The 16070-nt window shown below is 42.3% G+C and overlaps 1 protein-coding gene across 2 annotated transcripts in view; it reads left to right on the forward strand.

Annotated features, from left to right (window-relative positions):
* The window catches only part of abhd17c (abhydrolase domain containing 17C, depalmitoylase), a 33392-nt gene extending 18656 nt beyond the window's left edge, over positions 1-14736 (forward strand). For both annotated transcript variants that reach the window (XM_026184888.2, XM_026184977.2), the window contains one exon: positions 11382-14736. In XM_026184888.2, the coding sequence (XP_026040673.1) occupies positions 11382-11601 (220 nt within the window). In that variant the 3' untranslated portion in view covers positions 11602-14736. The remainder of the gene's footprint in view (positions 1-11381) is intronic.
* Positions 14737-16070: the final 1334 nt, after the last annotated feature.

Here is a 16070-nt window from a genome sequence, read left to right on the forward strand (position 1 = left end):
AACTTTTTAAAAAACCTATATACTAAGAAGTAAGTTTACACTCATATATAATATATATTAGTGCTGTCAAACAATGAAAATATTTAATCAGATTCATCACAGGGTTACTGTGGATTCATCTTGATTAATCACAATTAAATATCATTCATTTTTATTCTATATTTATCGTATTTCATTTTGCATGAGCAAACAGAAAAAAGGGAAAATATAGGCACTTAACATGTTTATTGAACATCTTAAACCTTCATGTAAACAAAACTCTGTGAACATTTATCCTCTCTCTGTGTCACTCTTGGAGAGGCACTTCAAGTCCTTGAGACGAGGAACCAAAGCTTGTAAAGCGCCTGTTCCCAACGACATTAACAGGTCTGCAGTTTGTTGCAATCCACTTGGCATCAATCAATATGTCCGAGGTCGACTTACCGAGCCCCCGATGCTCCGTGAGCAAGCTGGGTGACACGTTAGCCAAAGTGCTAGCAGCATCCCTGACTAACATAAGCTTCGCTTCAATGTGATATTTTAAGCTGGAAGTGCTTCTGTAAAAATAAAATTCCTTCTGCCGAGACAAACTGCCCGAAATGCGTTGACAGAAACATTTCAGGGATTTTGAGTCATTCTGCACTGCAGATGTGTTGGCGTTATATTTTTTGTATCGCGTTAATCGTAATGACGGCGTAATCTGCGTTAATTTTGACAGCACTACTTTTAAGTTATTAGATTCTAAACTGACAGGACTAGGGATAGAAAGGTGAAAGACGAGGAAAAGAGAAGTTGGGAAGAGGCTCAACAACAGGAGAGGAACAGAAAGACAGGAGAAGAGAGACGGAGAGAAAAGACACTAAAAATGCGTTTGATCACCTGCTGGGAAAAAAACTAAAACAAGCACAAGGAAAACATCACAGTAGGGAAACCACAGCTACAACCAACATAAACACAAATAGCAGTAAATAATCAATATTGAATGTTACTGAGCAGCATGCAAGACTGACAACCCACGATATGTTTAGAAGCAGCAGCCAACCAAGACGTGTTTGTGAACACCAGTCTGTACTCAGGTGTGTGAAGAATCAAAACAGTGCACGCTGCAAAGCATTTCAAACGCATGTTACCACAAAGGCAACTGACATTATTTGAAGCAGTGCCATCCTTGCACAGCTGACTGTTTACCTGCACAGTGCAAGACTGTACACTCCCGCCTTATGTCAAAAGAGACAGTAATATCAGAAGAACAACAGGCTGCTTTACTGTAAAAACCATGCCAGCAACCACAGTCAAAAATGTCTGAATTACGTGGCTGATTAAAGTAATTGGCCCTCAATACTCTTTAGCCAGGAACTATAAGACAGCGCAAAGATTATAGACCAGGGATGTCAGGTTTAGGGCCCTGAATCATCCAGGCAAAGATGCTAATCTGGCCAAAGGTTAAGGAGGTCATAAATTTGGGACTTTTAACTGTTTTTTCACAAGTTTTACAGCTTTTCCTGCAGGTAAAGACCTCTCTCGTGGCAATTCATACTACACTGTAGTAATTAAGTAATGAATAAACAGTTAAATGAGCAAGTACACAATAAAAATAAAAAATATAGCGTATAGCACTTTACAACTCCACAACTTTGATGGGTTTTTTTGCACTAATAATGTATTTTCACTTAAACAAGCAGCTGTTTATGTGCATTAAAGTTATATAAAAATGTAACAGTGCAAATTCCTCGCTGACAGTTTAACCAAAAGGCATTTCCAGTGGAAACTGGCCGACATATCCTCAGCATAACCATGTATAATGTCCACAAAACTTAAAAAGAGGTTACACACACACACAATACGGTAATATCATGTTGAGGTGCAGTACGTATCACTCCGCCAGGCTCCGCCTACGATAGCCGTAATGCTCCATTGCAGGTTCACAATGTACAATGCCGGTCGTACTGAAACATCTGACAGATTTTTGAGCGCCGTGTACATAAAATCGTTTCGAGGTCAGTAAACACAACCAGAGTTCATACATAAGGCACACGGGATTATAAGGGGCTCTGTCGAGTTTCAGAAAATTCAAAGGATGATTTTAAGTGTGCCGTATTTTCCAAACAACACGGTAATAACAACGGCCACTAGCATGCTCTACCAAAAATAGTGCTTTGTTAAGATAAGATAAGATAAGATAACCTTTATTAGTCCCACACGTGGGAAATTTGTTTTGTCACAGCAGGAAGTGGACAGTGCAAAAGTTATGACGCAAAAATTAGAATACAATAAGAATAAATACAGTACACAACTGTACAGAATAGAATAAAATAATATACTATATACAGTAGAATAAAATAGAATAAAAATATACAATAAGATAAAAATAGAATACGAATGCTATATACAACTGAGTAAAAATACAACGATGCCAGAAAAGATTATTGCACTTAGTGTTATTGCACATGTGTGGATGTGTGTGTTTGTTCAGTTAAAGTCTTTGTTGTGGAGTCTGACAGCAGTGGGGAGGAAAGACCTGCGAAATCTCTCCGTCCCACACCGTGGGTGCCGCAGTCTCCCACTGAAGGAGCTGCTCAGTGCTGTCACAGTCTGCTGCATGGGGTGGGAGACGTTGTCCAACAGGGATGACAGCTTAGCCGCCGTTCTCCTGTCACTCACCACCTCCACTGGGTCCAGAGGGCATCCTAGAACAGAGCTGGCCCTTCGGATCACCCTGTTCAGTCTCTTCCTGTCCCCAGCAGAGATGCTGCCGCCCCAGCAGACCACACCATAAAAGATAGCAGAAGCCACCACAGAGTCATAAAAGGTCTTCAGGAGTGGGCCCTCCACCCCAAACGACCTGGGTCTCCGCAGCAGGTACAGCCTGCTCTGCCTTTCCTGTAGAGGGCGTCTGAGTTATGAGTCCAGTCCAGTCTGTTGTTCAGATGAACACCAAGGTACCTGTAGCTGTCCACAGCCTCAATGTCCATACCTTGGATGTTCAGTGGTTGCAGTGGAGAATGCTTGTGCCTGCGGAAGTCTACCACCAGTTCCTTGGTTTTACTGGCGTTGATCTGGAGGTAGTTCAGCTGGCACCAGTCCACAAAGTCTTGGGTCAGACCTCTGTACTCCTTGTCGTCCCCATCAGTGATGAGGCCGACTATTGCAGAGTCATCAGAGAACTTCTGCAGGAAGCACTGGGTGGAATTGTGGGAGAAGTCTGCAGTGTAGATGGTGAAGAGGAACGGAGCCAGAACCGTTCCCTGTGGGGCCCCCGTACTGCAGACGACCCTGTCCGACACACAGCCCTGAGTCCTCACATACTGTGGTCGGTCGGTGAGGTAGTCCAGGATCCAGGTAGTGAGGTGATGGTCCACTCCAGAGTTCACCAGCTTGTCCTTTAGAACCGAGGGAAGAATAGTGTTGAAGGCACTGGAGAAATCAAAGAACATGATTCTCACAGTGCTTCCAGCGGTCTCCAGGTGAGCGAGGGAACGATGTAGGAGGTGAATGACGGCATCATCCGCTCCAATGCCAGGCTGGTAGGCAAACTGAAGTGGGTCCAGTGATGAGCTTGTTAGGCGCCGAAGCTGAGCCAGGACCAACCGCTCCAGGGTCTTCATCAGGTGGGATGTCAGAGCCACCGGCCTGTAGCTGTTGAGGTCCTTGGGGCGTGAAGTCTTTGGCACTGGTACAACACAGGAGGTTTTCCAGAGCTGTGGGACTCTTCCCAACCTCAGGCTCAGGTTGAAGAGGTGCTCCATCACCCCACACAGTTGGTCCGCGCAGGACCTGACGACCCTCGAGCTGATGCCATCTGTTGTTGTTGTTGTTGTGTATCTGACTGACGGACGAAAGCTAAACCAGTTCCACACCAGTGAAGCTGCAGCATTTTTACAAACCAGTTCTGGTTCATCCGTTTCATTCAACGATCCGCTTTCGCCCTTCTCGTTCTCCGTCGCTGCCGCCGCCATTCTTTTTCCGCCATGTGAAAACAAAGCCACTGCGCATGCGCGTTTTACCCATATTCTATCGCCATATTTCATTTTCTTATCGTTGCCCAACATTATACCGGTATTACCGTGAACGGTATGATATGGCCCAGCACTAAGCAACGATTTAAATTTGATACATTTATTTCTTCCAATTTAAGGCCATGAATCGTGTTGACAATGTAGAAAAATGACAGACTGTTGCAGCTGCACTTCTTTTTGTATTTTTGGACATTATAATATCTCCTGGATTAAAAGTGCAGTTAAACTTCCGTACACTGACAGGAAGAGGAGTTTCCCTGATCTGGCCCACTTAGGATTAAAGTTGGCTGTAGGTGGCCCACCATGTAAAATGAGTTCGAACCACAACTTTGTCATACTTTACAATAACATTAGATGTGTGGTACGAGCATAACTGCCCATTGATTAAAACATGTACTATAGAAATAAGTGCCTGTGTTTTTTGAGCATTGACAGGGGATTTCTTTAAATCACCCTGTAATTCTTCAGCTAAGACACCTGAGTTAGAAAACACAGAGAACTGCAGTCGTTTTTACACGCGTGGGCAGCAGCAAACACACCCTGCGAACTGCTGCCTGCGTACTTTTATTTTTATACGTGTATGTGTGTAAAAATAACAACGTCACTCAGAATCAACAGGTTCTTCCCCTTTTCTAAAACTATATGTTCTTGGAAAGAGCTGCGGTGTCTCTTCTCTACATCTAACTGTTCTCTAAAAACAGGAAGTGGTTTAGTAGCTGAATAAGTTCATCACAAAGTTATTAGGTGAAAAGTTATTATTGCTGTCAGCGTTAATCTGAAATGACGTTAACGAGCTACCGCGGATCTCCCAGTGCGTGGGGCTGGACGGCGTCAACACGTGAACGAGCTAACTGCGCTAACACACTAGTTCCCACCCATGTAATTGAGCATTGCGTGGCACATCCGACATACTGTTTTACTTTAGTCCATGACGCGCTTACCTTCAGGGTCATACGTCACATGAAAACCAAAATAGTTCCAAACGCCAGATCTGAATGAGAGTGGGGGAGGTTCAATTTGCCATGTTGCAACGAGCTTAGCTCCTGTCTCGCTAGCTTGCCCTGCGCTCAGTGAATCTGCGTTCGACTACTCTGCCTAGGCTGCACTGTCGAGCGCAGATCCACTGAGCGCTCAACACAGACAGCATAGTCAGAAGGAAATTAAAAATGTTGTATTGTTCGATAAACATGCGTACCGAACCGAAAGCACTGTATCGAACGGTTCAATATCGATATGAGTATTGTTGCACCCCTACGACACAGCTATGGTTAGCATAATATAAACACATTAGCACAGTGAAGCTGGAGGATGAACACTAACTTTTTTCCACTCGATAAAAGTTAACGTGAGGGTTCCTGATGGTTAGAGACAAATGCAATCGCATGGCAGGATGCTGTACACAGACCAAACTTCAGCCAGGAGAACAACTGAGATAATCCATCCACAATACGAGGTTAGTCATTCATATACTGCTGCTGGGGCTGGGCTGTAGTTACATCCTAAGGTTTTAAAAACTGATTTTTAAAATGAACAGTTGTAATAAAACCCGAGATGGGCTGACAGTGATCACTGACTGTTTTTAGGGGCTTGTTTAGATCAAACAGAACAAGATAAAAAACATTAAAACATGTTAAAAACACAGAGTAGTTTTTAACCCGGAAGCAGGGTTCATACGTCATCACTTAAAGACCGGATATCCCACCTGCTGTGAATGTTTTAATACAGTACAGTTGTTATTATAATCACTCATCCTGTTTATGTTAGGATAAATAACATTCAGGCCTATACTACTGTACTTTAATGTCAGTCAGGTGGTACTCAATGTGAAAAGTCTGAGAACTGCTGCCCTATGGCATTACCATCGGCACAAAAGTAAGAACTGCTGCTTTACAGTCTTCCTTCTCAGAGCCAACAATGTTTTTAGGCACACATCAGTCGTCATTTGTTATCATTGTTAAAATGTCTCAAAATGTTAATATAAAAGCCCTAAAAAACCATTTTGAAACGGTTTGCAGCCGAGTGTGAAGCAGTGGGAATGAGAATCAGCACCTCCGAATCTGAGGCCATGGTCCTCAGCCAGAAAAAGGTGGAGTGCCCACTGTGGCTCAGGGACCAGTTCCTGTCCCGAGTGGAGGAGTTTAAGTATCTCAGGGTCTTGTTCGCAAGTGACGGGAGAAGGGAGCGGGAGATCGACAGACGGATCGGTGCTTTACTGGCCTGTTGTGGTGAAGAGAGCTGAGTGTAAAAGCCAGGTTCTCAATTTACCAGTTGATCTACATCCCTCACCTATGGTCACGAGCTGTGGGCAGTGACTGAAAGAACGAGATCGCGGATCCTGGGCGCCTCCTGGGTGAGGTGTTCCGGGCATGTGGGCTGGGAGGAGGCCCTGGGGCAGACCCAGGACACGCTGGAGAGATTATATCTCTCTGCTGGCCTGGGAACGCCTTGGTGTTCCCCCATACAAGCTGGAGGAGATGGCTAGGGAGAGGGAGGTTCTCTGCCCCACGACCCAGCCCTGGATAAGCGGAAGAAGATGGATGGATGTTAATCTAAAATTTAAAGAGTGAAATTTAGCAATAGTATTTTTTTTTTCTTTGAGCGAGATAGGGAGAGATAAATGCATCACTGCAAAACACAGCAAAGAAGTGAGTTATTTTGAGATCAAATTCTCTTCTCTTCTATGTTTTTGTGTTTTAACTGAGAAAATGTTTCACCACAGTTGTTCACTTCTGACCAAAATGTGAAACAGCTAGGGATAGGCGTTATTATTGGTTCCTTTCAAAAATATCGAACAGCCTCACAAGATTCACAATTTAGAAACACAGGGGATGTTTATCTGACCAAATTATAAAAAGCCAGACAATATGTAAATGTTACAGTCTGGTGTGTCTGTAGGTTTATCATGTGCAGTGCTGAGCAACATTAAGTTTAACTTTCAAGGAAGTGTTACATAACTGGATATGTTTGAGTCTGTTCTACGTGTGTAATCTCAGGCATTTCTCAGATCCTTAAAGAGTAGAGAGTGTGGTGATGACTCTGTAATATTTAAATGTCATCAAGTTGCCAAAAGTATTTTATAACAGCAGTTTGTCTCCCCATTTTGTTTTGCTTATCAAACGTCATGTGATGCTAGCAACAGGCTAAACAGACGCATGCTTTTCCAGTTGCCTCTTTAAAAATGTTTCTGCAAATATAAATTCTACATTTTGAAAACCTAAACACAAGTGTTGCAAACAACAAAGTTAAATGCAGCTATTTACCTAAAAATGCACCCAAGAATTTTTTTATATAACCATTTAAAACTATTTACAGAACAATCAGCTGTTCTACATCAAATAAGATGCCACACAAAATGATTTGTGCCACTCCAAAAAATAATTTCTGTCTACTATGAAATAGTGGACCTTATCACAAGCGTGGTACCTGCAGGCCTGACAGCAGGAGGTGTATCACTCCTGTTTTCCACCTGCAGACACCGTTTACACTGTAATCTGACTTTGGTGGCTTTTTGGCAGCAACTGTGATATTCATCAGTCGCCTCATTGTTCTGACACACAACACAAAACTTTCCACTAAACTACACAGTAACTACACACTGCAAACATACTAAACGTCACAAATCTCTCACGTCTCAAAACTCGCTCCCCCTCTCTTCCTCTTCTGCTCACTCGCCGCCATCACTCCTAAAACTTCCCCCTCTTCCTAAACCACCAAATGCCATGTTCCCAGTAATTTTAAGATTGGTCGACCTGGTGCACCCAGGTCAGGAAAGGGTTTTTTTGGTTTTGATTTTGGTCGCTAGCGGAGAGTGCTTTCCTTCAAAGACGCTGTTTTTATAATTTCTTCCCACAGTAAACATCACTATGTAATCAGGAAAAAAACATTGAGTATTCTTTTTATCACGTGGCCTATCAACACAATTTAAAGACTGGTATAAGGTTTGAAGTCGCCACTTTCAACACAGCAATTGAGGATCAGGGTCCTTGGGCTGATATAGCATCTTGTTAATATGTCATCTTAAATTGGTCATGTGACTGGTTTACCATGACTATATTCTTCCTCAGCCAATCAGCAGCACGGGTGTGTAAGTAAGTTCCTCTTTATTTTAAGGAAACAAAGCCTTGGGATGCAGGCACCTTTTATGATATGTTTATAAAAGGCTTTACTGTTTAAAATAGACGGAGGCAGGCTTTACTTCAGCTTTTATACACAACAGTGTAATATAGAGTAAACTGTTTTAAAGACCTGGGCTTGTTTTTGTGAATGAGAGAATCTTCGCTATGTTATGTTATGTGCTTGACATTCATACTTTTCTTATTTCTCTATATGTACTAGATTCTTCAAATTTTTCTCAACTCTCAGCACTTGAGTTAAACTGACAGATTTAGAGGAGAGGATGCCAGACATCGCTGTACTTGGCTCAATTTTTGTTAGAATTGTGGTTCGGTCCTTGCAGACTTTGGATCCCCCCTATTACTGTATTAGCACGGTGATTTTACTGGAATATTCTGGAGCCATGACTCAGAAATGTCTTGTATTGAGGCTACAGTCTTTTAGTACGCACTCCTCTGAGGTCAGACATTTGAAAAAGGAATAATAGAAACACCAATAAATGTCTTTTTTTAAAGTAATATGTTTAAATATGTGACCTTGATCCTATTTCTAAGAGGACGAAAGCTTTGCCTGTGCAAATATAATAAAAAGCCTCCAAATTTCTGTGGCAATTTGCATGGCGTGCCAGAGCAGCTCAGTAGTAATCTGTCTGGAAATCAAATGTTTGCTAGTGTTACCAGGGCTCTAGACTAACTTTTTGACATGGGCGCACCGGTACACCTAACTTTAAAAATTTAGGCGTACTGGCTTGTACCGGTTCTCAAAGTCCTGATTCGATTCAATTTAGCCTGAGATAGTCAGATATATTATAAATCTGATCATTTATCAGCATTGCAGCAGCATCACAGCAGATGCCTTTGTGTGAAAGTAACTGAGAATAAAACACAGAAAAACAAGAAGATTTTCCTGGTCTGGCTTCTTATAGCAGATAACCTTAAAAATATTCCGCAATATTCTGCAATTTTGCATAATTTTAAGAAGTTTAAATTTCTTCAGTATTGAACCGCAGAAATTAGGCTTTCTTGTCCGAGGTCATTTAAGTGAAAAAAGAAAAAGACAGCGCTGTAAACAACAAAAATTCATGACGACATTGATCAAATGTGAAGCGCAGTTTGCTGCTTCTTTTGCTGCTGGCTCGGCGAATTTTGGTTGGAGAGACAAAACCTGCAGCTCAGAATCAGCGCAAAAAGACGTAAACACAGCGCGGACCGGACGCATCAGGATCGCTGAGCTCCGACAGCGTGTCCGTCTACGGGCCGTCGGGTGGGAAAGCCGAGAAAGACGAAGCTGATTCTGATGCGTCGGGTCCGCTCTGTGTTTAGGTCTTTGTGTGGAATCCGTTAATGAATTGATATCGCTTTATCCAAGCTACTCACCTCTCTCTTCCACCTGCACTTTCAACTAGACCACGGCCAATCAGAGAGGTCCCGCCCCTGACTATCTCTGATTGGTTTAGTCCACGATAGGGGCATAATGTGTGTCTGTTGTTGACCACACGGAGAGTTGCAGAGATTTTTTTTTGTTACCCGAACAGTTCGACCAAATATATTTTTTTTTAGTCGCACCACTGAAAAATTTGGTCGCACTCTAGAGCCTTGGTTACAAAGGTAATATATTTCCATCAGGCTGTGTTCTGTGTAGCCGTGCACTTAGTCATAGAAATGTTGGCAAAACTCATTTTTAAAAGCCATGTCTTCAGTTTTTATACCTCAGCTGTGAAGTGAACATGATAATAGTTTTATTCTATCAGGAATAAAATTAGTTCCCAGTAATTCCCCGACATTAATATTCTGACTAACTGCACAAGCTGAGGCCCTGCCCCTGTGGAGTGACGATTACAGCGGAATTTGTATTCATAGCAGTTCTGTCCAATGAACAAGACAGAGGTGATCACAATTTACCTAAGCTGCTGTCAGTGTGTGTCTCTCTCACACACACTCACTCACTCTCTCTGTCACACACACACACACACACACACACACACACACTCACTCTCTCTCTCTCTCTCTCTCTCTCTCTCTCTCTCTCTCTCTCTCTCTCTCACACACACACACTCACTCACACACTCTCTCTCTCTCTCTCTCTCTCTCTCTCACACACACACACACACACACACACACACACACACTCTCTCTCTCTGTCACACACACACACACACACACACTCTCTCTCTCTGTCACACACACACACACACACACACTCTCTCTCTCTGTCACACACACACACACACACACACACACTCTCTCTCTCTCTCTCTCTCTCTCTCTCTCTCTCTCTCTCTCTCTCTCTCTCTCTCTCACACACACACACACACACACACTCACTCACTCACTCACTCACTCACTCACTCACTCACTCACTCTCTCTCTCTCTCTCTCTCTCTCTCTCTCTCTCTCTCTCTCTCTCTCTCTCTCTCTGTCACACACACACACACACACACACACACACTCACTCACTCACTCTCTCTCTCTCTCTCTCTCTCTCTCTCTCTCTCTCTCTCTCTCTCTCACACACACACACACACACACACACACACACACACACACACACACACACACACACACACACACACATTTTAAAATGTGAAAAAAGCACCTTAACACAACCCACTGATGCGTGGCTGCTTCAGAGCCAGTAGTTTTTTCTGGGTATCTCATGAAAACCAAACTTTATGTAGCAAGAAAAACATAGCAGAAAAAAATTGAAGGCTGACTTGGCAGGTAGAACTTTGAGACGTTTGTGTTGCTACCCTGCAGCTCCAGCCTGTTGTAATGTTATACTGAATGAGTAGCTTAAGATGTTTTCTTAACATCCTTGCAGCTTTTACACTTTCTGCATCTCGCGTGTGTCTCGGTTGTGTTATCATCGCCCTGCAGACTCGCACAGTGATGAGCTCCTGAAAGCGATGGCTGACACACTGAGAAGAATCACGGCAATCACGTCTCAAGTTGGCCTAGTTTAAATTTATTTTGATGTCTCCTGAATTTTATAATGCTTGTGGTTGTAAATATTTTCAGCTGCTGCAGTTGAAACACCTGTTTAGTATCGAGTTACGATGAAAACCATTTTTGGCTACTTTGCCAGAGCCGTGAGATCTGTGACTGGTATCTCTTCATTTAATGTGTTTTTCACCACAGTGGCTCCCAGTCAAGATTTTATGCCAGTTTTCACTATCAGGTGTTTGCCACTGTTTGCAAAGATGTCATCAGTTTGACCCACTCTGTTCTTTATGCTGTTTCCTCACACTGTTAATGTCTTTTTCTTTCTCCTCAGTATCGACAAGGTGTCCAAGGTGGCGTCCCCGGTGCTTGTAATTCATGGCACAGAGGACGAGGTCATTGACTTCTCCCATGGCTTGGCGATGTATGAGCGCTGTCCCCGTGCGGTTGAGCCTCTTTGGGTGGAGGGAGCTGGCCACAATGACATTGAGCTATATGCTCAGTACCTGGAGAGGCTCAAACAGTTCATCTCTTTCGAGCTTTCCACTTCTTGAGGACCTTGGAATTCGGGCCCGGGTTCATTTCAAGACACTCAAGAAGTATCCTCATCATTTTCTCTGGAGGGACACAACAGGAGTAAAATGATGACACCATCAATGGTTAGCCCAAATATGGAGTTCTTTGAGACCTGGCTGGTGCTCCTACGAGACACAACAACCTGCTAATGAGCCCGGGCCTCGACAGTGTTTCTAACTGCTGCTCAGTCTTGATTCATTATCCACTCCAAATCTTTGCTTCCTTCCCACTCTCTACTTATTCTATCTCCCCTGTCTTTTGTATGTCAGTCTTTCACCGTGAGCTTCTGTTGCTCACACTTTCATATCCTTCATTCTGTTTGGTCCACGATCGCCCTTCTTTTCTTTTGACTGAGTATTTGCAATGTTGAATTTTGTATTCTTTTATACAAGGTAAAGAAGTATCAGTTTTGCACCTCAAGATACTGTGGACGAAGAGTTTCCTTTTTCCTTTCTTTAACTTTACCATTCAGGGTTGATTACAGGGTTGCACTGTAATGTTGCATTTTGTTAGCAGACATTTCATTATGTTTTTATTTGACGTAAAACTGTGATTTTTTTTCTCTCTCATATTTCTTTTGCTGGCCAGACTGCATCCCAGCTTGTTTAGGCTCTGTATTCTGTAGTGTTGATGCACGCTGCTCTCTCATGTAGGGAGATGATAATGGCAAACTTCAACTGGCACATTCCACATCTACAGCAGTTTGCTCCTTTAGATGTTGTACAAACTTCAAGCAGAGAGGTTTGAAATGCATTGTGGTGAGAGGATCATGTACACCAGCTGGCCTCACCAGTTAGTCATTGATCGTCTCATCACAATGCAGTGTTTTACTGGGAAACCTTTGGTCCTGCAATACATATTTTACCTTGAGACACGGCACAGCTCACTATGGCAGTGGCACTCCCCGATCACTACAGCCTCTGGTCACAGCTGTTGTGCAGGTGTGTGTGTGTGTGTGTGTGTGTGTGTGTGTGTGTGTGTGTGTGTGTCATTTGTAAAATGGAAGTGGTTATAATGAGTTGGTCACTCACACACAGCTGGTCTCAGTGGATATTACATAAGGATTGTGGGCAGCAAATTAAAGATGTGGCATCATTTTCTTAGGCTCTTTGATAACTCATAGAAGGTTGCAGGCAAACATGGCTTACTGTTTGAAATCCGTTTGTAGCCTAACCATAGCATTTAGCTTCAACCGTGAACATCAAGAGTCTTCCTGCTGTTTCTTGCAAAACATTAAACATTTGCTAGTGTCTTAGTATGTGTGTGCACTTATAAAATTCACATTTGTAAACTTTGTAATCACAGTTGTTTCCCTGTAATCTTACACAGTCCTAATATTACTTGTGACATTCTATGTTTCTCAGGAAACTGAATGATCTGTTGAGTCTTTTTTGAAAGAGAAAGTCCAGAATATATAACACTTAGGTCACTAATGGTTTGATGTAACAAAAAAAACCCAACTCATTGACTAGGAAAATGTTTGGTCAGGAGCATCCCTAATGATAACCGTTTAAGCACAGTTAAATCATCCAGCCGTCCAGCGGAGAAGATCGAGTGCAAGCCAACAGGACAGTCTGCTTCTCACACCACACAGGAAACACACACATCTATTTTGGCCCAAACAGTCCTACTTGCCAGATTTGACCTGGAACATGAAAGTCAAATGGTCAGAGTACGACTATCAGGGAGCAATCCAAGTAGTAGGAGCTCCTGGAGGTTTGCTGCACAAAGAAAAGAGAACTGTCAGAAATTTTGATTGCACCTGGTACATATCGAAAATTCTCATTGTCGTCTCATATGCAGCAGTCTCACACCATGTGTGCACCTTGGCCTTTAAGCAACACAAAAGGGAAACATCCCAAATAAGAAAACCTACCTCTGTGGAAGAGAGAGCAGCGGGTATCAGAGCTGTGTTAACTGTTGATTGGCTGGTAAGACAGCTGATTCACATGAAAACAAGTCTTGCAAGCTGCCAGGCAGCATAGAGTGGGTTTGCTTGCCGTCTGAAGACACTGAATTCTGCTGTGTTTAGGTTGTTCAAAGTGAACATACATTTACTGGTTTGGGGGTTGTGCTTAATTATCTGTAATTCCTCACTAAGAACAAAGCCTTATGTTTGTATTTCAGTCAGACATTCCTGTGAACTGCAAGAAGCTTGTGGTCTTCAGGGGGACTGACTGCTGCTATTTATCGCAGGAATCGATCACTGTGAAAGCCAGACAGTTTGGGGAATACCAAAATGAGAGCAAGGTACAAAAATCAACTTCAGCCTGACTAGTAATCCTCTGACTCGTGTTCCTGCCTGTAGAATGATAGAAATCAGCCTACAAAGCAGGTGTCTGCTGAACCCTTTGATAATTTTAACTTTCAAAGACAAAACCACAACGAGGAAATGGAATGCTGTGAAAATGACCGACACATGCAAATGATCACTCCTGGTTTTGGATGTTGCATCAGTTGTATTTGAATAATTTATTTTTTGTTGCCTGCAAGTGGACAAAAAAAATGAAGCTATATGACACTAAGATCAGATTTAAACAAAACAAACTAACACTTTGAAGTAAATGCTGAATCTTTTCAGGATTGTGTTTGGGGAATATTTGCATAGCAACTTGTAATGATGATTTGGTGCACTGCTGTAATTTGTCAGTTGGATATTCGTGTTTTCCGATCATAGCTAATGTTGGACTTTTGAGTAAAAAGTCCTCAATCATCTCCAGTGTATTTCCTTTAGTTTCTCTTCTAAAAGGAAATGAAGATCCTCTTAGGACCCGATTCTTCTTTTGATACTGACATTTTTACACATTTGTCCAATCTAAATGTTGAAAGATTTACACCGTTTCTGAAAATGGTTTGTACAGTAATCCTCTGTAATGGTATACTTCAGTACTCGGTACATATTAGGCCTTTCATAAGGCTGGCTAGTTTTTATTGATTTTATTATGCAAATGAAAGACAGCTAGTAGAATCGTATATTGATCATGGTGTGTAAAACAATGAAATAAGCCTTAAATATGCTGTGAAATGGATACATCATACATGTAGTGGTTGCAAGAAGCAGCACAATGGATGTTTCATTGGTTATAGTGGAATAAAGGACATGTGGAATTGTGTTTCTGATCTTTTCTTTGTCTCACCACCATGTTAGGGTGATGAAATACCAATATTGTAGTAATACAACCATATTTCTGAGTACTTTGGAAACTGTGAACAACGTGACAGAATGTGGTTTTCAGAAGTATTTTGATCCATGCCATGACTTCCATTCCACAATCTGCAGTGAACATAACAGCCATTCAGTAGTGGTTTTCTCTTTTCTACAGAAATTTGTCAAAAGTGTCATTGATAAAATCTCCTAATATTTTGCTTTCCTATTGATAAACTGTATTCATACATTTTAGCTGTATCCCTAGTTGAACTTTTCCTCATCTACAAGAGAGACCTTCTCCCAGTTATTGGGTAATTCTTTTTGTTTGTTTGGTATTTAATTTTTTTCCTGGCATCGCAAAACAATTTCAGCCTTAAATTCCAATATGTCTAATTAACTTTATGCTTTAAATGAGCTATTAATTTTATATTGTTCTAACTTTTTCAGGTTGTAGTCTGTGCCTGTATGTGACAGTACATAAATCAGTAAAACAAAATCTTGTATTGACTTTTGAGTTCATCAGTTTCCGTCTACAGCATGTCTCTCTGTTTTTTGACTCACTCTTCTACTTTCACTTTTCTGAAGGCTTTTAATATATTTAATTTGTGCAACTCTACCTGTGCTTGATAATAGTGTGGTAGAGGGACTGGTCCCTTTGGATCTTTTGGGATAGGCGCTGCCTGGCCTTCCATTAGCCATTCTGGGTATGACTCATCTATTAGTACCTGATTCACAGGTGCTGCCAGATACTCATGCAGTGCAGTTAGCTTCTATAGTCAGTAGATGTGAATCATGTCTGGGCCTCGTGCTGTCCAGGTTTTCATGCTTGAGACCCTTTCTTGGATGTCTGCCACTGTGATGGTTACTGGATCCTATTCAGGGAGGTTGCTGTGGTTTCCTCTTAGATCCACTAGCCACTGAGCATTCTTGTCATGGGTTGTGTCCATGTCCCATACGCTTATCCAATATTGCTTCATCTCCAGCCTTGGTTGGGCTGTTCTCATGTTGTTCCGCTGCCACTGAGAGTACACCTTGGATGGTTAAGTGGAATAGCAGCTGGCCAAAGCTGTGAGTCTTTGCCTGGCAGTTTCCGAGGCCTCAGATATGGACAGCTAAGACATACTGATGGCATTGGTTACAAAAGAATGTAAACTCCCATCCTTTCTGTCTGGCAGCTGTTGCCATTGGAATTATTAACTGAATGGACTGTTGTGCCAAACACATTTTTCTTTTCCCAAATTGGCTCTAATGAAGGGGGGAGAAAATATAACAAGGAAGAGCTCCTAGTCAAACCAGATG

The sequence above is a fragment of the Astatotilapia calliptera genome, chromosome 1 (genome assembly GCF_964374335.1).
Source record: "Astatotilapia calliptera chromosome 1, fAstCal68.1, whole genome shotgun sequence".
NCBI classification, from domain to species: Eukaryota; Metazoa; Chordata; class Actinopteri; order Cichliformes; family Cichlidae; genus Astatotilapia; species Astatotilapia calliptera.